The sequence below is a fragment of the Protopterus annectens genome, chromosome 17.part0, assembly GCF_019279795.1.
Source record: "Protopterus annectens isolate FY-2018-M chromosome 17.part0, PAN1.0, whole genome shotgun sequence".
Classification (NCBI taxonomy): Eukaryota; Metazoa; Chordata; order Ceratodontiformes; family Protopteridae; genus Protopterus; species Protopterus annectens.
The window spans coordinates 796,419,073-796,446,180 of NC_056751.1; the positions used below are offsets into that span (position 1 = coordinate 796,419,073).

At 41.6% G+C, this 27,108-nt stretch overlaps 1 protein-coding gene across 1 annotated transcript in view; it reads right to left on the reverse strand.

Moving 5' to 3' along the window:
• Positions 1-738: 738 nt before the first annotated feature.
• LOC122791516 overlaps positions 739-27,108 on the reverse strand; it is a 242,844-nt gene continuing 216,474 nt past the window's right edge. The window contains exon 4 of the mRNA XM_044059258.1: positions 739-1,210. Coding sequence (XP_043915193.1) covers positions 752-1,210 — 459 coding nt within the window. The 3' untranslated portion in view covers positions 739-751. The remainder of the gene's footprint in view (positions 1,211-27,108) is intronic.

Genomic DNA, 27,108 nt, shown 5'->3' on the forward strand with positions numbered 1-27,108 from the left:
CAGCCTGTATGAATGAGGTATTAGAAGGCCTGCTGCTCAGAAAAATCAATAACAGAAAAAGTGTCTCTCTTTTCTAATTTACTGAAGGCAACAGATATCTTTGATAAGTGATATACACAGATGTCGAAATATTTCATGTATGTCTTTATTTTTAGTGTTAAAAAAGTGGCATAAAATAAACTTGGTCTAAAATTTATTGTGCTATCTTCCAAGGCTAAAATGTAAAAATAATTCAAGGAGTTGGCAATTTCCAAAGTCCACTGGTTTGTTGGATGGTCTACACCAAATAAGCTATTTTAGCAAGTTTAAAACAGAACATAAAAAGAATGGACTTTTTAAACAGAAGAGAGAGGGGAACTGTACTTTCAATATCATAAATATTGTGTTTCAGAGTGGATTACTTAATATAAGCTGTTTAAATATCCTGAAATAAATGGGGGTGCCTCAGTTGGGGGGGTGCTTAAAGTGCTACAGAAATTACACAAGTTCCCATACAACACTAATTTAAGACAATGACCCAAAGTAATGTAGTGTTCCCCTTACAGGAAACAGAACACTAGCTCCCACATCAATTCTGCAATAAATATCATAAATTGAAATGCAGGCAACAGCATCTCAGATTAAGAGCTTTACACATTAATCATTGAGGTTCAGAGAAAAACACAACTCAAAATGGGCTTCAGGTTAAAAAATAAAACAGTCATCTATAGAAAAAGAGCCAAGAAAGATAAACTGAAATCTTCCAGACTGATTATTTATTGAATGGAACCACATCAAAGTAGCAGAATTCATCAATATCTTGTTTAACTGCTTCAATTGTGTCTACACTGCCACGATGGATACGGCTCAGATATTTGCCATTGTCAGCCTGAAGAACCATTTTATAGGACTGAATCACCAAAAACTGGCAGAAGACATCTGGTACATCTTTAGTGACTTCTATGTAGTCAATACCATTACGATGGATATGGCTCAGGTATTTGTTCTGTGGAGTTTTGAGAAGGATACTTCCAGAAGAACCCTTTTCAATAAAGAATTTAGCAGAGGAAGTCATAGCTGAATGTGGAGCTTTGAGTCTTTTTACAGAGTTACAACTGTCAGTATCCTGCACATCAACATCAACAATACTCCAGTAACATCCTGAATCCGTTCTGAATGCTATAGGAGTGTAGTAATTTAAGAAAAGATCCAATACCCCAAAGGGAGCTACCTGTGAAATGGAGAGAGAGAGAGAGAGATAGAGAAATTAAAATTAATGAAACAGAGTATTTATTTTACTGACACAGTTTATGTCCTTCATAAACAGTTATATACATATACTAGGTTTTAATACACAAAATGCTAAATAGAAAATCAGTATTTCTCAGTGCGACACATTTAGGAAAAGGTCCTTCTTAAACTGGCCATAACCCATTCTTTCCCATCTTAGTTTCTTACCTTTGTCTCAGCTACCTTTGCTCTGCCTTATAAAGCCTGTTTCTCAGCACTGGTGGAAGCTGAATTTTTTATTGTGCAAGCTGTGGTTTTCATTTAGCAACAGTTTATCTAATGTATTTTCATTCCCTGTATTCAGGTTGAATTCCTTAAGAGATAATGTTTCCAGCTCTGAAGTTGATACTTTTATAACTAAAAGGAGCAGGACAGGATTGGCAATCATGCACCTAAGGAAACTAACTACACAACTTGATTAAAAGTCTAAAATGAAGCCAGTAACATGTAGAAAATGTTCACAACACGTGATAACTTGGAGTTGTTATTTTATTGTCCTTTTCTGAAAATTCCTAGGGTGTCTGTTACACAGGGATCTGATCTTGAAATTGTACTGGCTGACGCAGACACTGCAAACCACATTCTGGTAAATGTGAAGCTGGGATGCAACTTACTGTGGCTTTATACATTTGGTCTACTAGACTTATTGCCTTTTGAGAGTGAATTCTTTACCTGATCATGCCATGAAAATTTGGCCTCAGATCTTCTAGACTTCTTCCAGTAGATGTCTGGTGGGGGCGGAAATGAGCCAGTCATCTAGGTATGGAAACACCTGGAATCCTTGAAGTTGCAAGTGAGCTGTGATGACTGTCATGCACTTTGTGAACACTCTGGGGGCTGTAGAGAGTCCGAAGGGCAGTACGCTGAACTGGTAGTGACTGGCTCCCGCACAGAAGCGCAGAAATCTTCTTGGTGGTCTGTCCACTTTTATGCGGTAGTATGCATCTTGAAGATCTATCAAGCACATCCAATCGTCTTTTTCCAAAAGCGGGAGGATAGACTGTATTGTTACCATCTGGAATTTTTGTACTCTCACAAACTTGTTCAATACACTGAGATCCAAGGGTGTCCAACCTTTTCAGTTGCAAGGGCCGCATTGAGTCAACAGAAATGGTCTGGGGCAAACGGCAAGTGAGGACCAAAAAAAAAAAAAAAAAAAAAAAAAAAAAATCCTATGGTTGAATAGGTTCTCTAAAAGGTGGCTTCAGATGATTCACACCTTTTATGAAGGTCTTGCACAATTTGTGGGACATAAGAGAGGAATCTTGGACACTCTCATGGAAATTAGAAATTGCAGCCAAACGAACTCTAATGGTAGAGGCCGACAGACCCAATTGAAAAAGGTCGGCCAGATAGTCTAGTATTATCGACACTGGTGCTGAGAAGGGATCTACTTGTTTATCTTTCAGCCAACAGGCAAATCTTTTCCACTTGCTCAGATAAGTAATTCTAGTGGAAGACTTATGAGATGCAATGAGAATGTCACGCACTGGTAAAGAAAGATCATTCTGCCTGGCAATCAAGGGATTTGGAGTAGCCAAGCTGTGAGCTTCAGGCTGTTCAAGTTGGGATGAATCAGGTTCTGTGGATGTGAGATCAACTCCAGAGTTGGATGGAAAATTCATGGTTGATCTAGTAGGTGAGGCCAAAGAAAGGGGTACCAAATCTGTCGCGGCCAATATGGTGCTATGAGGATCACCTTGCTCTTCAACTGACGGGCTTTCTTCAGAAATGGGGGAATGAGGGGAAAGGGTGGGAATGCGTAAAGAAGATCCGAGTGCCAATCATGGACTAGAGCATCCCTGGGTGACTGTCCTGGAGGGGGAATCAGGGTGAAATAGTTGCTGCATTTGTAGTTGGTCGAGGATACAAAGAGGTCGCAACAAGGATGGCCCCAGCGGTGGAAGATCTCTGCTGCTATCAAGGGATTCAGGGACCACTCGTGAGGTTGAAGAATGCACCTGCTGAGTCTGTCTGCTATCACGTTGGAACTCCCGGGAATGTGCTTTGCTAGAAGAAAACGGTTGGTAGCCATCGCCCATTGCCATATCCTCATGGCCTCTCGACAAAGGGGGTAAAGATTTGGTTCCACCTTGCTTGTTGATGTACCAGACCACCGCCATGTTGTCTATTGAATCGCAATCATTCCAGACGGCAGCAGGGGATGGAATGCTTGCAACGCCAAAAGCACCACCCTCAACTCTAGAACATTTATATGCAGATAAGCCTCCAGTTCAGACCAAGTGCCTTGGACTGTCTGTCCCCAAAATAGCCCCCCCACCCCATCAGGGAGGCGTCTGTGGTCACTGTGGCCTTGTGTTGCTGGGGGGAGAAGGGGTGAGACCATTGTGACAGATTGTGTGTAATCCACCAATTTAAATCCTGTTTGCACCTGTGGGTTACTCGAATCATGGCTGAAAGAGGATGCTGAAAGGGATACCATTGGGTGAGCAGTAGCCATTGTAGAAGCCTCATGTGAAACCTGGCCAGGGGGACAATGGTGATGGAGGCTGCCATGGAATCCAACAGCTGTAAAATCAAGTGAGCCATGGATTTCTCCCTTGAAAGGATTGGAATCAGTTGTTGCTTTATCCTTAAAATTCTGTGTTCTGGAATGGCAGCTCTGCAGTTCTTTGTGTCCAAGATAACCCCTATGAATTCTGTCAACTGAGATGGGGTGAGATTGGATTTTTGCCAGTTTATGGTTATGCCTAGCCTTTGTGCAGTGAGGACAGAGTATGCCAGGGCTTCTTCCAGTAGATGTCTGGTGGGGGCGGAAATGAGCCAGTCATCTAGGTATGGAAACACCTGGAATCCTTGAAGTTGCAAGTGAGCTGTGATGACTGCCATGCACTTTGTGAACACTCTGGGGGCTGTAGAGAGTCCGAAGGGCAGTACTCTGAACTGGTAGTGACTGGCTCCCGCACGGAAGTGCAGAAATCTTCTTGATGGTCTGTCCACTTTTATGCGGTAGTATGCATGTTGAAGATCTATCAAGCACATCCAACCGTCTTTTTCCAAAAGCGGGAGGATAGACTGTATTGTTACCATCTGGAATTTTTGTACTCTCAAAAACTTGTTCAATACACTGAGATCCAGGGGTGTCCAACCTTTTCAGTTGCAAGGGCCGCATTGAGTCAACAGAAATGGTCTGGGGGCAAACGGCAAGTGAGGACCAAAAAAAAAAAAAAAAAAGGTCTCTCACATTAACTGAAGAGCAAAAAAAAAAAAAAAAAAAAAAAAAACAAACAATGCATCATAAACTAAAGAGCAAAACACCACAGGTTTATGCGGACTAATACAAAGTCAGACCACTGGCTGTATTGTAGGTGAATTTGAACAATAAATAAATTAATAAATGCATAATATTTGCCCTAAAATTCAATATCTCATTCTAATTATTAAAAAAAACAGTTTTTTGAAGGTAGAACTCAGACTGTTAGATGCAACATGCTACCTCCTTTTCTCTGGTGGTTCCATTTAGCTAGCTGATTTCGTATTGCAGATTTATGAAAAAACTGTACATCTCAGCAAGCAAATAGTGTTATGGTAAAAAGAGTGATATCTGTGTAAGTGTACCTGATAGACTCAGTTTGTGGTATTGCACAAAATATGCAAATTATGCTTATAACACATTTGCAATATTTCAACACAACTCTATTAATCTATAAAGCAGTGTAAGCTAGATAGCAAGTACCAGTGACACAATATGGTGCTAGATAGCAGTACCAGTGACAAAATTTGGTGCCTTAATGTTGTGTATAACATGTCAGCATATTTCCTGGAGATCACACAGGTGTTATGATATTAATGCAGATATGAAATTATTGCCTATTTTCATTACTGCATTACCAAACATTTGTGCCTCTGGATACTTTCAGGTTACCCATCATGTTTTAGACTAGAGACATTTTTTATAACACTTGCAACACAACAGTATTAACCAACCAGTCTTGCATTACTAATGGAAAATTAAAAATATTTCATATTTTTATAACTTTTTGCTAGAGTTTTCAATACATCAAGTTCTGTGCATACCACGATATTAATTTCAGTGTGCATGTATACCAGTTCACTTCAGGTTGCAGATACCACTACCATGCTCCTAGCTAATGCATGACCTTCTGTTTGGCAGATATTGGTCTTAATATCTGAAAATCGCCAGTCTTCTACTTGGTTACATCTCTGACTTTGTTTATCTTATCCATCTTCTTTCACTGTCACTTTTGCCTAACTAACATTTGCTGCTTGCATAGGCTTAATTTAACATGACACTATTACATTCCATTTTTTGCATTATTAATGGAAATAGTTTGTATTATTTAATTTTATAAGTTCCACAAATAACCTTACGATAACTCAATATCTGTACATCCCACAGGGATTCTTTCACTGTGTGCAAGTGTGTTTGTACGCCAAACAGTGCCAGCTTACAGATTCCACATTGCTGTCTTACACTGAGTGCACCACTCTTAATGACTTTAATATACAAATACTGCTAATATCCATAGTTGCGTGAGTCAACAAAGTTGTATACTATAGCATACTGTATCAAAAGGGTTCAATATTAGTCCATTATACTATTGTCTTTCTTCTTAAATAATGTGTGGGAACAAAAATGTGTTATCTTTGACTCTCCAGAGACAGCTAATGGAATATGGACTGTGATTAACCATCTACTACACATCAAATGCACTCGTTATTAAACTCACAAAATTACTTACCTTACCTTTTGCTATGTTGTAGTGTAACTGTAGTCAGTGTGTACTCCGAAATAAAATAAATCCTCTCTCCACGATCCCGCTCCTTCCTTCAGCTTTACCAGAACTGTAAAAAATGACTGAACGGTGTTTTCGCACATGCGCATACCAGCGGAATGATGCTGGTATGAAAAAACGTGAAAAAACTAAAGTTGATGCATGCACAGAACACCAAAAGTACGCGGACGTGTAAACACATGGAAAAAAAGTTAAATTAAAATTAAATTTAAATTTAAGGGTCGCGGGCCGCATGGAAGAGCTCTGAGGGCCGCATGCGGCCTGCGGGCCGTGGGTTGGACACTCCTGTTCTAGACTGTATAACAAAAAGATGGGCTGCAAATAAGACCATTACTTGCTCGAACCAAATGCACATCTCATGTCATTAAATACTGCTTAGTCAGACACTTTACAGTGGTGGAAGGGCTTATTTGCTCTATTTGTAGACTGCAAATGCAACCAAGGGCTACTGAGCGAACTTTTGAATAGAATAAAATGAAAGAATCATGGGAAATGTTTGGATTTTGAGGCTAGAGAGGGATGATTCTTCATGAGCAACATTAAGCCCACGGCTTGGCGGGAGATGATGCCGAGTCATAATCTGGATAATAGATATCTGGATAGGAAATGTCACATTCTAACTCAGGCACTTCTTTCAGCAGAAGCCCATCACTGGCTCATAATGCCACAACATGAGTGCAAAGGAATGAATCTTAAATTGGTCAGGCACAACTCAGTATCAATGGTAGGAGGCAAAAGAATTCACTTTCCCAAGATTTGCCACATTCCATACAGAAAGTCTACAAGGCCTTGTGTTAGTGATGCATATCAGAGGCCAGTATGCAAGCCATACACAGATTTTTACAGTGTGGATTCCTGATGTCTTAAAAAGTAAGCTAGGTATTTACCTATCATCAGTACTACTCAACAAGAATGGAAACATGCAAAACACTTATAATGCACCTAAGTGCCACAGCTATTCCTGTGTGAGAACTCTGTTTTTCATATATGGGCAGTTGAACATCATCCCTTTTTAATATCAAGAGATAATTTACTCTTTGTAACGTGTTGCAAAGTAGGGTAGCTTAATGTTATTTGTATGTCGTTTTTACCTTTCCATTGGGATTTTTCCCATTGTTACTAATCATCTTGGCAGGATACCATCATGTTGTAGTTTATGCCCCTGACCTGGATTTGTTTTTACTACTGAGATTGTTTCTCAGTCTTACTTGTAGAAGAAAGAATCTCTGATACTAGGATTTAAGTAGTATATTTAGCAGGGCCACATAACAGATAATGTGAAACAACTTTTTTGGCACTTTATTGTTCATTCATTTTGATTATTTTATCACTTAAGACAAAGGCAGACATACATTTATAAAAAAGGAAACAAACCATATTATCACGTTTCCAGTTACAAACATTATACATCACACGTATTCTTATGAATAACTATCTCCAATCCAACATTATATAGATTCTCAATTCCAGCCTTATGTTAAACCTCACTACTCCCCAAAACATTATTTTGTGTATATTGTTCCCACAGTTTCCATTTTTCTATGTAATTCACTCATATCCTTTTCTAAAGATTTCACTTCCAGTTCTTCTATCTATGTTACAGTATTCAGTACTTCAAAATACAGTTGGTTTAGACTTTGATTATCATTTTCTAGTTTGGCAGTCACCAGAATTAAACATATCAAGGCTTTACTATGTCTAAACAATTCAAATCCTGTATCCCAGCTCAAAAATAATTTCCTTAGTTGGACCCACTTGCTTACCCAATATTTCTAACAGAGTACTCTGTAAGGAACTTTTAAAGTCTGCCAACATATTACACTTCCAAAAAAAGAAGTTATGTCTTACCATAATGTTCCATCTGTATTGTTGATCCTCGTTCAGTCATTATGCATGGGTATTGGTTCTGACCTCGGAACCGAGCCGGCCATTTTCCAAGCTCGCGTCAGCTTCAAACTCTCACTCACAATCCCCCTCTCCCTGTTAACTCAGAGTTTGCAAGTCAAAAAAAGGTAGAAGCTACCTCTGGTCAAATAACCTAAGAGAACCGGATGGTGAGATCCACTAGAAGCCACAGGAGGGGGAAGGAGGGAGGGTCGTAATGACTGAACGAGGATCAGCAATACAGATGGAACGTTATGGTAAGAAATAACTTCTTTATCTGATATTGTTAATCCTCGTTCATTCCTTACGCATGGGACAGAGTTTCCAGCTACCTCTATTCCTGGGAGGCTCTCATGGAAGGACATTCCTGAGCACCATAGAACTGAAAGATGCTCTACCCCTGGTGGCCAAATCCAATTTGTAATGATTGATGAAGGTATGGGGCGTACCCCAAGTTGCAGCTGCACAGATGTCATGTAAAGAAGCTCTGGCATGGAAGGCAGCAGAAGTTGCCACCGACCTTGTTGAATGAGCTTTCATGGTAGTACGCAACGAGATATTATGTTGTGTATAAATGAAGGTCATACAGTCCTTCAAACCATCTAGCTAATGTGACCTTAGCAACAACAGATCCTAATCTAGGTCCAGAAAAGGCCAAAAATAACTAGTCAGATTTACGAAATGACCTAGTCCTGTCTAAGTAAAAATGGATTTGCCTGTGAATATCTAGGGTATGTAGGCAATACTCTCCTCTGTTTGAATGATTGGGAAAGAAAACTGGCAATTCAATGGCTTGATTAATGGACATTTCAGAGATCACTTTTGGCAGAAATGATGGATTAGTTCTCAGAGACACTCTATCTCTATGAAAAATCAAGTATGGACTCTTGATACATAAAGCTTGAAGCTCAGAAATACGTCTGGCAGAAGTAATGGCGACCAAAAACAAGGTTTTCCATGGCAAATGCTTGAGGTCGCAAGAAGAAGCTGGTTCGAAGGGTGGCATTGTCAGAGCTTGTAGAACTAATGATAAATCCTATGGTTGAATAGGTTCTCTAAAAGGTGGCTTCAGATGATTCACACCTTTTATGAAGGTCTTGCACAATTTGTGGGACATAAGAGAGGAATCTTGGACACCCTCATGGAAATTAGAAATTGCAGCCAAACGAACTCTAATGGTAGAGGCCGACAGACCCGATTGAAAAAGGTCGGCCAGATAGTCTAGTATTATCGACACTGGTGCTGAGAAGGGATCTACTTGTTTATCTTTCAGCCAACAGGCAAATCTTTTCCACTTGCTCAGATAAGTAATTCTAGTGGAAGACTTATGAGATGCAATGAGAATGTCACGCACTGGTAAAGAAAGATCATTCTGCCTGGCAATCAAGGGATTTGGAGTAGCCAAGCTGTGAGCTTCAGGCTGTTCAAGTTGGGATGAATCAGGTTCTGTGGATGTGAGATCAACTCCAGAGTTGGATGGAAAATTCATGGTTGATCTAGTAGGTGAGGCCAAAGAAAGGGGTACCAAATCTGTCGCGGCCAATATGGTGCTATGAGGATCACCTTGCTCTTCAACTGACGGGCTTTCTTCAGAAATGGGGAATGAGGGAAAGGGTGGAATGCGTAAAGAAGATCCGAGTGCCAATCATGGACTAGAGCATCCCTGGGTGACTGTCCTGGAGGGGGAATCAGGGTGAAATAGTTGCTGCATTTGTAGTTGGTCGAGGATACAAAGAGATCGCAACAAGGATGGCCCCAGCGGTGGAAGATCTCTGCTGCTATCAAGGGATTCAGGGACCACTCGTGAGGTTGAAGAATGCACCTGCTGAGTCTGTCTGCTATCACATTGGAACTCCCGGGAATGTGCTTTGCTAGAAGAAAACGGTTGGTAGCCATCGCCCATTGCCATATCCTCATGGCCTCTCGACAAAGGGGGTAAAGATTTGGTTCCACCTTGCTTGTTGATGTACCAGACCACCGCCATGTTGTCTATTGAATCGCAATCATTCCAGACGGCAGCAGGGGATGGAATGCTTGCAACGCCAAAAGCACCGCCCTCAACTCTAGAACATTTATATGCAGATAAGCCTCCAGTTCAGACCAAGTGCCTTGGACTGTCTGCCCCAAAATAGCGCCCCCCCCACCCCATCAGGGAGGCGTCTGTGGTCACTGTGGCCTTGGGTTGCTGGGGGGAGAAGGGGTGAGACCATTGTGACAGATTGTGTGTAATCCACCAATTTAAATCCTGTTTGCACCTGTGGGTTACTTGAATCATGGCTGAAAGAGGATGCTGAAAGGGATACCATTGGGTGAGCAGTAGCCATTGTAGAAGCCTCATGTGAAACCTGGCCAGGGGGACAATGGTGATGGAGGCTGCCATGGAATCCAACAGCTGTAAAATCGAGTGAGCCATGGATTTCTCCCTTGAAAGGATTGGAATCAGTTGTTGCTTTATCCTTAAAATTCTGTGTTCTGGAATGGCAGCTCTGCAGTTCTTTGTGTCCAAGATAACCCCTATGAATTCTGTCGACTGAGATGGGGTGAGATTGGATTTTTGCCAGTTTATGGTTATGCCTAGCCTTTGTGCAGTGAGGACAGAGTATGCCAGGGCTTCTTCCAGTAGATGTCTGGTGGGGGCGGAAATGAGCCAGTCATCTAGGTATGGAAACACCTGGAATCCTTGAAGTTGCAAGTGAGCTGTGATGACTGCCATGCACTTTGTGAACACTCTGGGGGCTGTAGAGAGTCCGAAGGGCAGTACTCTGAACTGGTAGTGACTGGCTCCCGCACGGAAGCGCAGAAATCTTCTTGATGGTCTGTCCACTTTTATGCGGTAGTATGCATCTTGAAGATCTATCAAGCACATCCAATCATCTTTTTCCAAAAGCGGGAGGATAGACTGTATTGTTACCATCTGGAATTTTTGTACTCTCACAAACTTGTTCAATACACTGAGATCCAAAATTGGTCTCCAGTCCCCGGTTTTCTTTGGCACCAAAAATAGTCTTGAGTAGAATCCGGATCCTATCTGGTCTGGAGGGACTATTTGGATGACTCTCTTTCTTAGCAGCTTTTCTATCTCTAGTGCTGCTTCTTCCCTTTGACTGGGTGGAACGTCAGGAAGGTTTTTTGAAGGGACAGGACAAAGATCGAAGGGGATATGATAACCTCTGGTTATAATCCTTTGTACCCAAGAATCAGTGGTGATGGTTAGCCAGGCAGAAGGGTACAAGATGAAATGACCACCAACCACCTCCAGAAGAAAGGAGTTGGGCCGCTCTTCAGGAGCGCTGGTAGGGTTGGCCAGGGAAAGTATCCCTTGATCCCTGGTTACATGGACCCCCTCTGCCTCTAAAGGAGCATCTTCCCTGTGAGTTTCCCCCTCCACCTCTAAGAGAGAACTTGGCCTGTGTGTCATGGAAAGGACCCTGAGATTTCTTGAACCATATCTTCCCACTCTTTTGGTTTCGGGAGAAAGCACGCTGAAGAGAAGAATAACGGACACCTAGGGCAGAAAGGGTCTTACCATCCTGTTCACATCTGGCCAGTGTGCTTTTAACTTTGGGTCCAAACAACGAAGAGGCCTCAATGGGAGTATTAAGAAAAGAAGCCTTAAAGGGTTCCGCGAAATTGCACAAGCGCATTCAGGTGTGTTGTCTCAAGACCACAGCTGAACCTGCCACTCTAGCTGCTCCTTCTGATGCATGAGATATCAGTCACATAGAGGAGCTAGATATTGACTCAGTGGTGACCAGCTGAGAGGCCACTTTGTCACGGACCTCATCAGACACGGCACCAGCCAAGGTTTCAGAGAGCTCAGAAATCAGATCCCTTTGAAGCCTGGTAAAGTGTGCCATACAATTCAAGGACCTGATTGTAAAGGTCGCTGATGCAAAGGTGTGCTTCCCTATCCTGTCCAGTGCCTGGGACTCTTTGTTAGGCGGATAGACAGTCTGGTTTATTCTTCTGCCAGATACTTTTTTGTTGCGGCTGCCACCACCAAAGCATCCACAGGAAGACCTTTTGACCAATGAGGATCCATAGCAGGAGGGGACAAAATCTTATCTGGCCTCCGGGGAATAGCTTTGACAGTGTCAGGAGCCTTCCAAGCACGCTGCACGATAAGCTGGACAAGTTCATCAGCAGGTGGAGTAACGCAGGTGGTAGGGGGCCGGGCGTGGAAGGCCTACAGGAACACAGATTCCTCAGAGGTCGGATTAGCGGACTGCCAGTCACATTTCTGTTTCAGGATTTCGAGGATATCACCAAAGGATACCTCAGAGGTTGACCGAGGGGATCCTTCCCCCTCATCAAAATCAGTGTCTTCGGTGAGGGACTCCTCTGTGGAGTCCATGTGCTTCCTCTTACATGAACTTTTCCATTGTACTTCCTCAGTGGGAGAAGTTGGAGAAGACAGTGGAAAAGGGGTTTCCTGTGGGAATATGTCCTGAGGCCCTTGCACCTGGTGTCCACTCGATGTGACTTGTGAAACCAGTGTACCAGAGGAGTGCGGAGGGATAGACAGTCCAGTACCGCCAGCAGCAGCGAAAGCCTTCTCCATCAGTTGGAAGGCTGGTACACCTGAAGAGGAGTGAATGTCCAGGACAGGGGTCACCCCTCCCCTAAGTGGCTCAGCCTGTCAACCCAAAATCCCCAGATGGCTGTGGAGCAGCAAATTATGTGTGTCACAACATCTTGGGTCGCAGCAAAACTTTCCTGCTATGAAGGCAACTGCGGTTCCTTACTGAGATCATAAAGAGAACCGCAGAAGGGGAAGACTGTGCTATATCCATGGACTTCAAAGGCAATGAAGGAGGAGAATAAAAAGGGGGAGAATAAGAAGAGCACCTGATCCACAAGATGCAACACATCATGTTTGGAAAGACTTCTAGTGGACCTCACAGAGACTGAGGAAGAAACAGTCCTGTCCACAGAAAAGGCAAACTCGGTGCCCATCTCACCAGTCTGCACTGAGAACAATGGTGCCGAGAGAGACTGGACTATGGGTGTCTGCACCAAAGAAGTCATCGGTGCCGAGGTCACAGTCTGCACCGACACAGGGATTGGTGCCGAAGTGGTTGTTGGTATCAAAGCTGGAACCGACAAAACTGGAGTCAACAATAGAGGTATCGGTTCCGAGTAAGATGTCAGAGCCGACGTGGTCAAGGTCTGTGCCGACTGAGTGGTCAGTGCCGATGCAGTAGTAATAGTCTGAACCGAGGAGCCCCTCGGTGCTGATATAGTGTAGGCCGCAGGAGAAGAGGGAGCCGAGATCATTAGTGGAGCTGAAGGCCTCGGTGCCGAAGATCTAGGCACTGAAAGCACTCGGGCTGACTGAGTGAGCTCTGGAGCTGAAACTTTAGCCTTTTTAGGTTTTGGTTGGTGGGAGTCCCCAAGATTTTCTTATGGGCTCTATGAGGAATTGAGGCCTCCGACCCAGAAATAGCCTCTGAAAAGGGAGATTTAAGAAGTCTCTTCAGCAACAACTTGTTTTTCCTTTCTAACAAAGTTGTATTAGAAATAATTTCACAGATAGTACGGGCAGGTCAAGAGATAAGTGGGATGCCCCCAAACAATAAATGCACAAAGAGTGTGCATCAGATGTAGGCAATTTGTGTCCACAATCAGAACACTGTTTAAACCCTGGACTACCTTTCTTATCTGCCATGACAGAAAAAGTAGAAAGTAGAAAAGGGTACCAGCAATGGTACAAAAGAATACCCGAAGGTATGAAAAAAGGGAAGATGATGGTAAGGAAAGAAATACCTTGTGGCAAAAAAGTAGAGAAAAGAGAAGAAAACTCAAGAAAATATGGTCGCTAGATGTGATAGGGTATGAAGCAACGAAAAAGAAACTTTTCTGACAGAAAAAGTAATATAAATGACTATTTGACAACAAATAACTATACTTAGCTCAAGAGAAGCAGCTTGACATGACCCAATGGCAATGCGGCAAACGAAATCTGAGGTAACAGGGACAGGGGGATTGCGGGTAAGAGTTTAACTCAAGAGTTTGAAGCTGACACAAGCTTGGAAAATGGCCGTTTCGGTTCCGAGGTCAGAACCGATACTTATTCGTAAGGAATGAACGAGGATTAACAATATCAGATCATAAGTTCCTAGTTACTTCTTTCTTCCCCATCACACCTCCAATATTTGGCATATACTTGAGGAAAAATTCTTTGGAGTCTGCTTGGGGTATAAAAGTACCTGTGTAAACACTTTGTAAAAATCCTAAATCTTCTAGACTTTGTTGCATATTTGAGAGCAATACATATGTCCTAAATTTCCTTGTGAATTTCTTATCCAACCGCTCTTCCTATCTTCTCTAACCTCCTGCAATTGGTTCCTATATTTACTGTGCAATATTTCATATGCCTTACTAATTATCCTTTTTTAACAGCAGCTTCTGCTCTAGATTCAGCAGGTCTTTCATGTAGGATTGTGACGGCCCTCATCTCGGCCAGTAATCAAGGAGCCTCAATCCTCACCACTGACACCTGTTTGGAATGTTCACTGACAGAAAAATAGATACACTCAGTATTCCCAGATGTAGACCTCTCTGCATCAAGCACAATTTCCCTTAAGAGCACACAGGGAACAGTCAGCCCAAGGTCTGGATTTCTTTATATCCGTCTCCCTCCAGGACCCCAATAAGGATCCCCCACTGGGAAAGCTGTGGAGTTAAGTCTTTAGCTGGGGTTCCAAGCCAAGTCCTCCCACACTCTCTCTCTCTCTGTGAGCCCAGTGTTTCATGTCCCTGCACCAAGTAACTGACAAAAACACACTCTGAGATTTGATTTTCACACACACACACACACACACACACACACACACACACACACACACACACACACACACACACACACACACACACACACACCGCTGGTAATGCCCCCTTTTGCACAGACTATAAGGTAGTTATCACTACCAGCAGAACCCCCTGCCAGCTACTTTAAGGCTCTTACCAGGGTACCCAATTATACTGAGTGAAATTAATATTAATACCAAATGGTAGTCTGATCAAACAGCAAGGCTTTTAGGAGTGGCCAGAGTTATCACATAATAAATAAAAGCAAATACTTTCAAAATTTAAATATTTTCTAACAGGACCATTCACAATGAAACGTTTGAATATATTTAACAATAAATAATAAAAGAACATGAAAATACTAAATATCTCTTTTTCTAATTCAATTGCAAAATATGCAATTAATCTGATTGGGTAAAATATCTAGTTAACCACAATGCCTTATCATGATAAAATGATAAACCAGAATTTCAAAAACAGGAAATATTAAACCACAGACACATAGGTCCACAAAGGTACAGAAAACAGCACATACTAATCTCACTATACTGTCCTGACTAATATAAACAATGGTAGTCCCCAGTCTACTTACTACAGCAAAGCAAGATGAAGTAGGTGAGTAGATCCTTTGTCAAGTTCCAAAACAGACTGCACAAATCACTCAGAGACTTCACTCTGTAATATCCAAATATTATTTCAGAGTTGATTACAAAATTACATCCCATCTGGTCATCCGACTCTATTTCCCACACTATTACCAACACTAGAAACTGCCAGGACTTTAAAGGACAACAATGGGATTCTGTTATTAAATGCTCAACTTCACTTTCCTTTTTCTTCCTATTTATTGGCCCTGCTATGAATAAACAATACAGCATTTAAAATATTTTAAATCAACTGTTTCTCTCCAGTAGAACAATACCTTACAATACTGTGATGGTTTCACTTTCAAAAACTTTTGTCCCGCCCTGGTAAAGCTTGCTGCAGTCTCCAGTTCATTGATGTCATCAACACCAATGAATACAGGTAATTTTCTGGCCAATTCCTTCCCCAAACTGACATTTCCACAACCTTCCTAAAAACCCACCCATGCTGTGATGTCACAGCTCCCTGGTCCTTCCCCTACCCATACAGAAAGTAAAGGCTAGAACAAAGAAACTGTAAATGAGTCAAGTCTCCTGCTGTGGGCTGTCAGTCACAGGTGGTAACATCTCAAATTACCCTTAGCACTTTGACAGCTAGGGAAGTTAGGTGTGAAGGGGGATGGGAGATGAGTCAAAGTAGTATAATCTAGGCTTCACAAAAACACTGCAGTTTAGCCATTCTAAAAAGAAGCAGCAGTAAAAAGCACTTTGAAAGTCTGTTCTGTGGCATTTGCACTGTTTGTGTTTTAAGTAGTCATTGAATGGCATGAAATGTTACTTAAAACTGACTGAAAGACAGCAGTGTATGCATGTAAAATCAATGCAGTGACGAGCGATTTAGGGAGAAATAGGCATTGATGACATAATCTTTTTACAGACAAGCACAGCATTATGGGACAGACACAGAATTATTTCATGATGCCAGACCCCATGTGGTCAGACTCAGAAATTACATAGAAAAATATTTAAAAACCTGTAAATAGTCTCAGACTGGTGTTAAAATGTAGGAAACACCAAACCATGATGAAATAAACATGTTTTTTTTGAGTCTGTGGTTGCGGTTCCCCTTTAACACCTATGTGTTACCATGCAGACAGAGCTTTGCTCAGATCACTTGAGCATATGGAAATTGTAAAACAATTATAATGCTTCCACTTTTCCTACAGAGACTAACAAACCTTCTTACAGACATTGCGTCTCTGGCTTCATTCAAAACTTTGAGATAACATCTTTACAACCTAGGCCAGATGCTTTTTAGTTTCAGCTATTTTCTAAAAGTTAGTGGGACTACAATTAACCCCTTGTCTTCCAGTATTCTCTGTTAAAACATATGCATTTAATTCAGTTACAAAACAGTCAAGGCCCACTGATTTTACATTTTTAACATACACAGCTTTACAAATACATTTTCAACACAACTAACAAAATCAGTTTGATACATAAATGACATATAATTATTTATAAAACTCCAGCTAGCTGATGCTGGCATATGTTACACATCCACTGCCCTATTTCTCCTGGCATAGCAGGCAATACCTCACATCCTCACAAGGATTCCCATATCTTTTTCCCTTTGCCTATACCTTAATATCAGCCCCGATAGAGAAGGCAGTATCTGTCTGGCAATCCAAATGTCTTCTTGGCTTCTTCCCATTCTATTACCCTTTCTTGTCTAGTTATTTGCTCCCAGTACCTTAGTTGCTTTGCCAGTTTTCTCCAGTAAATTCCAACCTCCTCTTGCCTATTTTTGCTATCCATAACTGCAGTCATCCCTACTATCAAAATCTTGTTTCTCCATTCTCATGTTTAGTTCTTAGAATACTTTCTGCAACTTTATGAATATAATATCTTGTATGGCTGTTGTCATTTCCTTAAGGATCTGAATCCAAAATCCCACTCTCCTTTTCTGAATTTCCCCCCATTTTATCATAATTCCTTTCCACTTCAAATTATAGCTTTCTGCTTGTGTTATGTATATAAGCCTTAACTGTGTAGCTCTAAAATATCCCTTCAAATCAGGTAATCCTAAACCACCTTGTTCTACTGGAAGGATCAACTTATCCTACCTGACCCTTGCCCTCTTCCCTCCCAGATAAATTCCTCAGATGTTTATTAATTACTGCCCACAACTTCTCCTCTGGTTGATAAAAATAAGCTTGACCTGTATTTAAAACTAAAAGGGCTAAAAACATTCACTGCTTGTGTATTGCTATCCATAAAAAAGAGCTTCCAGTTTTTTAGTTTCTGTATTATCTTTTATTTAGCCTCTTCATAGCTATCCTTAGCTGACATAATGGCATGCTCTTTAATCCATACTCCTAAATATTTCATTTTATCAAATCCCCAATCTGGGTATTGCTGAATCAATTCATATGTTGACGCATAGCTTGCAGCTACACCCTTTGTTTTATCTTCATAATGTTATATCCCATAAGGACTTAAAACTGTCTCAAAGTGTTCCACAACACTGAACTGTCATTTTCTGGTTTTATCAGGTACAAAATATAGTCTGCAGAAAAAGACAACTTTTCTTGATTACCATACCACAAATTTCTGAGTCCTTTATTTTCTTTGCCAATGGCTCTAAATATAAAGCAAATAACAAAGGGGAAAGAGGACACCTCTGCCTGGGTCCTCTATTCAGACACAACCTGTCAGAGATGAACCCTCCCACATTAATTTTTACCTCCCTTCCTCATATATCCTTCTAATTAACCTTATTATTGTAGCAGGGAATGTAATATTCAAATGCTTTCATTGCCCTACCCATAAAATCCCAGCTTACTCTGTTGAATGCTTTCTCTGCATCAAGACCCATCAACAACAGCGGTATTCTCTTACATTCTGCTTCCCTAGTAATGTGAAATATTTGTCTCCCTGCCACAGAACCACATTGATCCATATATATTAATTTTGGCAATACCTTTGCCATTCTTTTATCTACTATGGACAAACACTTTATAATCGGTTTAAAATTGAAATGGGCCTATATTAAGCAGGGTCTAATGGGTCTTACTGTCTTTAGTGTATTACAGCCACCACAGCTTTCTTCCAGAATGTTTGGGTTTCCCCTCTTTTTAGAATGCTGTTAAACAAAACCTTCCAGATCTTTATCCCTTTCGTCTCTCCTAGCCTCCAAACATCTGCAGGAACATCATCTATTACCGGAGACTTTCCTGAAGATTGATTATATGTCACCATTTTTATCATATCTCCTCCTAAGTATTCATTGTTGAGCTTCCTCTACATCTAACCTCAGCATACTCAAGTCTTCCACAAATATTTCCGTTTGTGCTCTTGCTTGATTTCCACATTTCTCTGCTTTATACACATTTTCATAAAATTTCCGAAATATCTCAAACAACTTTACAGGATCTCTGGTTATTTTTCTTGTTATAGGCTCCCTTTTCTAGTTTATGTTACCCGTCATTCTGTTAAAAGTTTTTATTCTCTGGAGTTATTATCAAAAAACAGTTGATTAACAGCACTCTCTCTAAACTCATTCATATTATCCAGATACTCCCTTATTTTCTCTTTAGCACTCTGCAGTTGTTTCTCTTCTTGCTCTGTGAGATTTCCTTTATTCTACAATACTTTATCCTTTGTTAGCCTCTCTAAAAAATTCAAGTTAGTTCTTAACCATCTAGGTAGGTTCAAAGGTAGGTACTAAGCTATCGGCCCTGGGGCCTATACAAGCCCAGCCAAAAAGGTACCCTGGCTTTTGCCACCCAAGAAAATTATTTTCCTGTGCCACGGTCGAGCAGAGCCACAGAGGTGATCCCTGGGGTGAATTTCCTATTTCCCATCCAATCATCAAGATTCTTCTTGAAGAGTGCTAATGAGGAGCTTTGTTTGATATAGATAGGTAGTTTATTCCAGAGTATGGGAAGTCTCTGGGACAGGAATCTATCCCTCCAGCATGTTCTGTTTATTGTGGTGACAAGGTTTAGGTCCCTAGAGCGTGTAGCTCAGAGGGATTGGGGTTTCTTTAAGTGCAGCATGTCCAACAGCTCTGGGTTTGACATAGCTTTGTATGTTAGGCAGAGATCATCTCTGAGTAGGCGATATGCGACGGAGTAAAGCTGGAGTTTTTTTGAGACGGTCTGCATAGGGCATCTGTTTGAGGCCGGTAATCTTCTATGTGAGGTATTTCTGCGGCCTTTCCAGTTGTTGTAGATGTCTTGTGAGGTACATACCAAAAGGGGCGTTGTACTCAATAATGGGTCTAATGAGTGATAAGTAGAGGGGAACAATGACCTCTTTTTTTCTGGATGAGAAACCTTTTGTGATGAGGTGTGCCACATAGAAGGATTTCCTGACTACTGTGGTGATATGATTATCAAAGGAGAGATTACTGTCCACCTGTGACCCAAGGTCTCTTATCACACTTTTGGTGTTATGCTACTGCCTATGTTGTAGTTCATGGGTACAGAGTTTTTACCAAAGGGGATGACAATGCACTTTTTGGCATTGAACTTGATGCCATGGCTTTGACACCAGGCATCTGTCTCAGTGAGGCCCTTTTGTAGGATGTCCACATCGTTAGGAGTTTCGAATATGGCTCCTAGTTTGCAGTCATCTGCGAACTTTGTTAGCAAAAGACCTTCTGTGTTAGCCTGTACTTCAGAGAAGTATGTCTTTTTATCTCTTTTTCTTCTATTTCTACCCTATTTTAAACTCAGTTTTCATTTTATCCCTCTCAGTAGCTATAACTTCTGAAGAAATTTATACCTTCCCTAGTGACTCTTGAATAATTTCCAGTACCCATTCCTTAATTTTCTTTCTTTTTAAGAGGTAGGTGGAGTAGTGCCAGTGTCTCATTTTTGCTTCATTACCCTGCATTTTTATTTTACTTGCTATTGGCACATGGTCTGAAATAGTTATTGGATGTGTGTCAAACTTTCAATTAGATGCACATATTATTGCATTGTGGGGAATAATATGTAAATTCTCTGAGTTCCTGCTACTGAGTTAATGTCTTTCATACCAAATATTTTCATAAATGTCTTCAGAAATCCACCATCTTTTGTTATATTTTCCCTTCAGGTTCCCCTATTTACATCCTCACTCCTGCAAATCAAGCACCAGTCCTCACCTATAAGTAATATTCCCTGATGAAAGTTGATTATATCTCCCAATTTTTTTCTTAAACTCCATAATAGCAATTTTTGGTTGGAATATGAATACATTCCAGTTTAATCCTCCTCCCTTGCCAGTCACCCCCTTCTACCACAAATCTACCAGGATTATCTTTTTTTCCCTCTTCTGTCACTATTGCAGCTGTTCTAGAAATTAGTATAATTGGACCATCTTTTTCTGTAACTGATATTCTGTTTGATAACCATCTTGAAATCTTTTCTTTAGCAAATTCACATGCTCACTTCTATCCAAATGTGCCTACTGTAGCATTGCTATCTGTGCTCTACATTTCTTAATATAATTTAATACTCTTACTTGGGCTAAAGGGAAGTCTCTGTGCTCATCAGTGGCAGTGATAAACATTGGGCAGCCTGCCTGCCCCTGTGGGAGTGGTTACTGCCTTGAAACTGTAGTTTTATTGGTCATTTTGGGTCAATTCCAAACTCCTTGATCTCCCACTCTTAGAACCCGATTGCCTCGTGGTTTTGGCGTCTTTTTGGACTTGTTGGCTGTTGGTGAAGCACCCACCAAGAGGTGAAAATGCTGAGAGAAGAAAGGAGCCACTTTTGAGATTTTAAGTATTTTGCTTCAGATTATTTGTTAAGTTTTTCTGCATTGCTGCCTACTTTTGTGCATTTTCTGGCTTATTAAACTTCATTTCTGTGTTGGTAACTGTATTTAGAACACAACCTAGAGCTGATTACTGAATTTCCTGCCTGCACTTATTTTTAAAATCGTTTTTTTTTTTCTTAAAACTTGCATTTTATCTGTCTCTGCCCTAGCACTCAAGTGTGGGGTCATTTACTGCACTGATCTAACTTGTTTATACTTGTGAACCTCTGCTTTCCTTAAAAAAAAAAAAAAAAATCTTGCTTTTTTCCCACTTTTCTGAGATTTAAAAAAGTTCACTTACAGATTTGCTGTTCTGAACTGTTTGTAAGTTTCTTGGGAGGCCATTGTTTGCTTGGGCTAAAGGGAAGTCTCTGTGTTCATCAGTGGCAGTGATAAACATTGAGCAGCCTGCCTGCCCCTGTGGGAGTGGTTACTGCCTTGAAACTGTAGTTTTATTGGCCATTTTGGGTCAATTCCAAACTCCTTGATCTCCCTCTCTTAAAACCCTCTTTTGCGTGGTTTTGCACATTTCTGCTCATAGCGCAACATTGGGCAGCGCTGCCTAATTGGGTTTAAACTAAGTCTGCTCTTCACTTTTTCCCTTAGAACTGCTCTATCTCTCAAATTAAACACCATATTCTCATTCTAAGGCCCCTCACTGGTCCAAATAAGTAATCTTACAAGTTAGCACTAATAAACCATAAGCACTACTTACTCTTATACTCTCTACAATTACCTTGTCCCCTATTGGTCCGTTTTAATTCAGTTCCCTATATTACTCTAGCATGTCCAAAGGTCAGTCGATGGTTTCCTCTCCAGTCCAGCTGGTGAATCTGGGAATTCTGAGGCAATGTTACAACTGTCTCATGTACACGGACAACCCTCTCCTCCTCCAAACAGCTTCAAATATATGTGAGAGATGCAACCATATAGCCAAACTGGAGGCTGAGCTCTCTCATCTCAAAACTGGTGTAACCAGTCAGGAGGAGAAGGTAACCTCACACAACACAATTCCAGTATCACATAGTCCCACCACAACAGCGAACCAAACACATAAAAACACAAAAACATACTCGGAGGCTCTAAATAAAAATCTACCTAAGCAACAGAGACCTCCAAAGCAGACATCCAAGCAAACGCTACCCCAAAACAAAACACGTACAACACATAGCACACAAAGTCAGTGTGCTAAGCAGTCACAGCCCTTAAGGCTGAATAACACACCTGATATCCTTGTAATAGGTGACTCTATTGTCAGACACACAGACGTCCCGCTCACCAGGCTGAATAAAGAGAAGGTCACAGTGAGCTGCCTGTCGGGCGCAAGGATTCGCCACATAATGCAAGCACTCAGGTCACTCCAAAGCAAATACAAATATGACTCAGTCATTGTACATGCTGGCATGAATGACCTGAGACGTACCTCCCTTGACTACATGAAAAGAGACATAGAGGAGCTCTCTGATCATGTAGCCCAGGCCGGTATGACCCTGACCTTGAGCAGCATCTTACCCTCACCTAGAATGATGCCACAGTATAAAGACAAAATGATCGATTTTAACAATTGGCTAAAATTTTGGTGTCATTCAAAGGGGATCCAGTGTCTGTCAGCCTGGGATGACATGCTCAACAAGCCACATTGCTTCGCTAGGGACGGCTTGCACCTGTCACCCCTGGGCTTTCGGATATTGGCAAAGGCTCTTGCCACCCCCATAGTGCCTTTTTAGGCAAGGCTCAAAAGTCAAACCCACCTCCATAGACAGCACAAGGAACAAGAAACTAAGGGTAATGCTGCTAAACGCCAGAAGTCTTAACCTCAAGATGCATACACTCAAAGCTCTCCTCAGTATGGAGAACATCGATATCTGTGCAGTGACAGAAACCTGGTTCAAGGCTCCAGAGAGCACCCCAGCACTACCAGGTTATACCTCATATCATGCTTTTCGGCCCCAAAACCCAGACCGAACCACAAAAGGAGGGGCAGTTTCCATATGTATCAAGGATATCCATACCTCCAGGTTAGTGGCAGTGCATGAAGTATCGGAGACCATCCATGTGCAACTGACAGTGGGAAAGACTGCTTTTCAGTTTATAGCATACTACAGACCACCCTCTCAAAGTCAGGAATCCCACTCGGCTTTCCTGAAAACATTGAAGAACACTAAGATCTCTCCAAACACCATTATATTGGGTGACTTCAACTACCCAAACATAGACTGGGAGCATTACTCAAGCCCCAGCACCTTAGCCCAAAGGTTCCTGGAATTTCTAAACTCAAATGCTATGGAACAACTAGTCACCACTCCCACAAGAGGGGAAAACATACTAGACCTGATCATTACCAACATGGGGACTCTATGCTCCATACCAGAAGTATATCCCTCATTGGTAAGATCAGACCATACATTAATTTCACTGGATATCCACATCCTGACCCCACCCCCAGCCCAGAAAACCACAGTGAAAAACTTGCTCAAAAGCAAACTTCACACTTCTCAAAATTGAAGTGGAATCCTTCAAGGCCCCAGGGCCAGTGGAAACTATGGCCCAAACTGCAGAATCCTATATAAACGCATTCTACGGACATCTCCAGGAATGCATGGATCATGCTGTCCCAAACAAAATCAAGACCCAATCATCCAAAGGCAGGCATCCAGTCTGGTGGACCCCAGCCATAAATAAACTGTACAACAGAAGGAGGAAGCTACTACATGATAGAGCAAAATCCCTAAAAGGGAAGGCATCTCTGATCAGTACTAGCAAAAAATTATGATCCCTCATAAAATCCTCCAAGGCCAGCTTCGAGAGAAAAATTGCACAGGACACTAAAGACAATCATAAGGCTTTTTTCAGTTATGTTAGGAACCTGGGATGCAACTCCCAGACTTGTTCTGAGTTGATTCTAAATGACAAAAAATACACTTAACCCACAGACATCGCAAATATCCTGGCAGACAGGTTCAGTGCAAACTTCTCCACCCCCTCCCCCCCAAAAGAGCAAGTATCTATCCTGGCAGAGTGCAGCCTGCCAAACATCTCTGATGCTCAGGTGAAGGCCGCCCTTTCCAAAGCAAAAAACACTGCTTCCATGGGACCAGATGGGGTCCCGGGTTGCGTCCTACATGAACTCCAAGAAGAACTAATCCCTCAAGTAAAACTGCTGTACAATCTCAGCCTCACTACAGGATATGTGCCCAAAGAATGGCGTACAGCAACAGTGGCCCCACTCCACAAAGGTGGCACCTCTGCGGACCCTGGAAACTATCGCCCCATAAGCCTGACTAGCCTAGTATGCAAGGCTATGGAGAGGATCATCATGGAACTCATAAACAAAGACATTGGGGACCTACAGACACCAGATCCTACCCAATTTGGCTTCGTCAAGGGCAGATCCTGCCTTTTGAACCTGGTTGACTTCTTCGAAACAGTCACCAAGGCCATAGATGAAGGGAAGGTAGTCCACACAGCCTATCTGGACCTCACAAAGGCATTTGACACAATACCCCACTCGGGCATCATAGATCAGCTATCCAGCCTAAATATAAACCCCTATGTCACAAGATGGGTCGCAAACTGGCTCAAAGACAGAACCCACAGAGTCAGAGTTGCTGGAGCCTTGTTAGACTTGAAACCAGTCACAAGTGGCGTCCCACAAGGTTCTGTCCTGTGACCTCTCTTGTTCTGTATTTACTTTTCTGAGGTACAGGCCAACGTGGGAGGACTATGGCTCACCAAGTTCGCAGATGACTGCAAACTGGGTGCCATAATCGACTCTCCAGCTGACACAAACATCCTTCAAAAAGGTCTCGCAAAGATGGATAACTGGTGCCAGAGCCATGGTCTAAAGCTAAATGCCAAAAAGTGTATAGTCATACCCTTTGGCAAAAACAATGTGCCCACAAATTACCACACAGGTTTTAACCCATTAAGTACAGAGAAAGTAATTAGGAATCTGGGGACCCAAGTTGATAGCAATCTCTCCTTTGACAACCACATTGCCAAAGTGGTTAGAAATACCTTCTACATAGCCCACCTCATCATGAAAGGATTCACATCTAGATCAAGAGAGGTAATCGTGCCCCTTTATTCATCCCTCATCAGGCCCATCATAGAATACAATGCCCCCTTTGGGATGTACCTTACCCGACACCTGTAGCAATTAGAAAGACCCCAAAAGTACCTCACCAGGAGGATCAAGGGACTCAAACAGATGCCATATGCTGCTCGGTTAAAAAAACTCCAGCTCTACTCAGTTGCATACCGCCTACTTCGAGGCGATCTATGCCTGACATATAAAGCTATGTCCAACCCAGAATTAATGGACATGCTCCACCTCAGTAAATCTAAATCCCTTAGAGCCACGTGCTCGAGGGACTTGAACCTCAGCACAGAAATAAATAGAACATGCTGGAGGGACAGATTCATAACCCAGAGGCTCCCTTCGCTCTGGAATAGAATTCCAATTCATGTTAGGCAGAGCACCTCACTGACTCTCTTCAAGAAGAATCTTGATGAGTGGATGGGGGATCGTAGGTTTGTCCCAGGGATTACTTCCGTGTCACTATTAGACAAAGGCACAGTAAACTAAACTTTAAAAAGGGCACAGTATACTCAAATCAAGGGGTGGCGTAAGCCAAACACAATCAGGCTAGGCTTATAAATGCCCCAGGGCAGATAGCCTAGTATGTACCTATGAACCTATGAACCTACTGTTTTGTCTATATCTCCCCACGGTAGTGGTGCTGCGGTAGCATTGTCGCCTCACAGCAAGATGTCCCGTTTGATTCTCAGCTAGAGCGTCTTCTGTGTGGAGACATGCGTGAATGAGCGTGCCTTCATTGAAGGTTGTGCATCAGGGCTGGTAACTCGGCACGTAAAAATCCACTACCAAACATTAGTGGACCGGAGTTCCACTGTGGCGACCCCTAACCGGGATAAGCCGAAAGACACAACAACTGTTTTGTCTATATCTGTGAGGACATTCACAACCCAAAATAATATGGGCAGTATAGTCATTATGATAAGAAGTTATTATTCCCAACTATTATATACGACAGCTTTTTTAAATGTCTGTTTCCAGCTTTTGTCTTACATGCACCCACCAATGTTTGGAAGGTTGATCTTTTATACAGATTGTTTCTTGTCATCTCCATTTGAATCTATGTCACATTTTATTGAACCTATGTCATATTTTACAAGACTTTTTGTTTTACTGAAAACCTTCAAAAAAAAAAAGATCTACACACACACACACACACACACACATATATATATATATATATATATATATATATATATATATACACACACACACACACACACACACATACACACACCCTAAGCACCCTCATAGCCTATTAACTTAAAACAATATATATGTACACACACACACACACACACACACACACACACACACACACACACACACACACACACACACACACACACACACACACACACCCTAAGCACCCTCATAGCCTATTAACTTAAAAAAACATACAACACTATGTGCATCTTCAAATAATGAAGTTAAACCCTATTGATAGAACAATCATCGCAAATTGACAGCTGTACCCACAGGCATTACTTAACCTGAAATTAAGGTTTCCCTTGCTAAGAAGGTATTCACCAATCAAAATAATCACCAATCACTTATTCAAATGAAGAGAAAACATCTCAACCCTGCATGTATTATAACCAGTGCACTTTTACACCTTATCCCCAGCCCAACAGCCCAAAATTATAGCACATTAACTTAAACCAGCTTTTTTGTCTAGCCTTTCGTCTATTTTTTTTTTACATTGTAATGCCTGCATTTCTTAAAACTTAAGAAAAAAAGTACTTGCTAACTTAAGTATCTTTATCACATAAAAGAATCACTGAAAAAGATTTACTATATAGCAAGCAATTTATATCACAAAATGTTTAATACAAATATTTTTACGAACAAAAATTATTTTACTTGCAGTTAC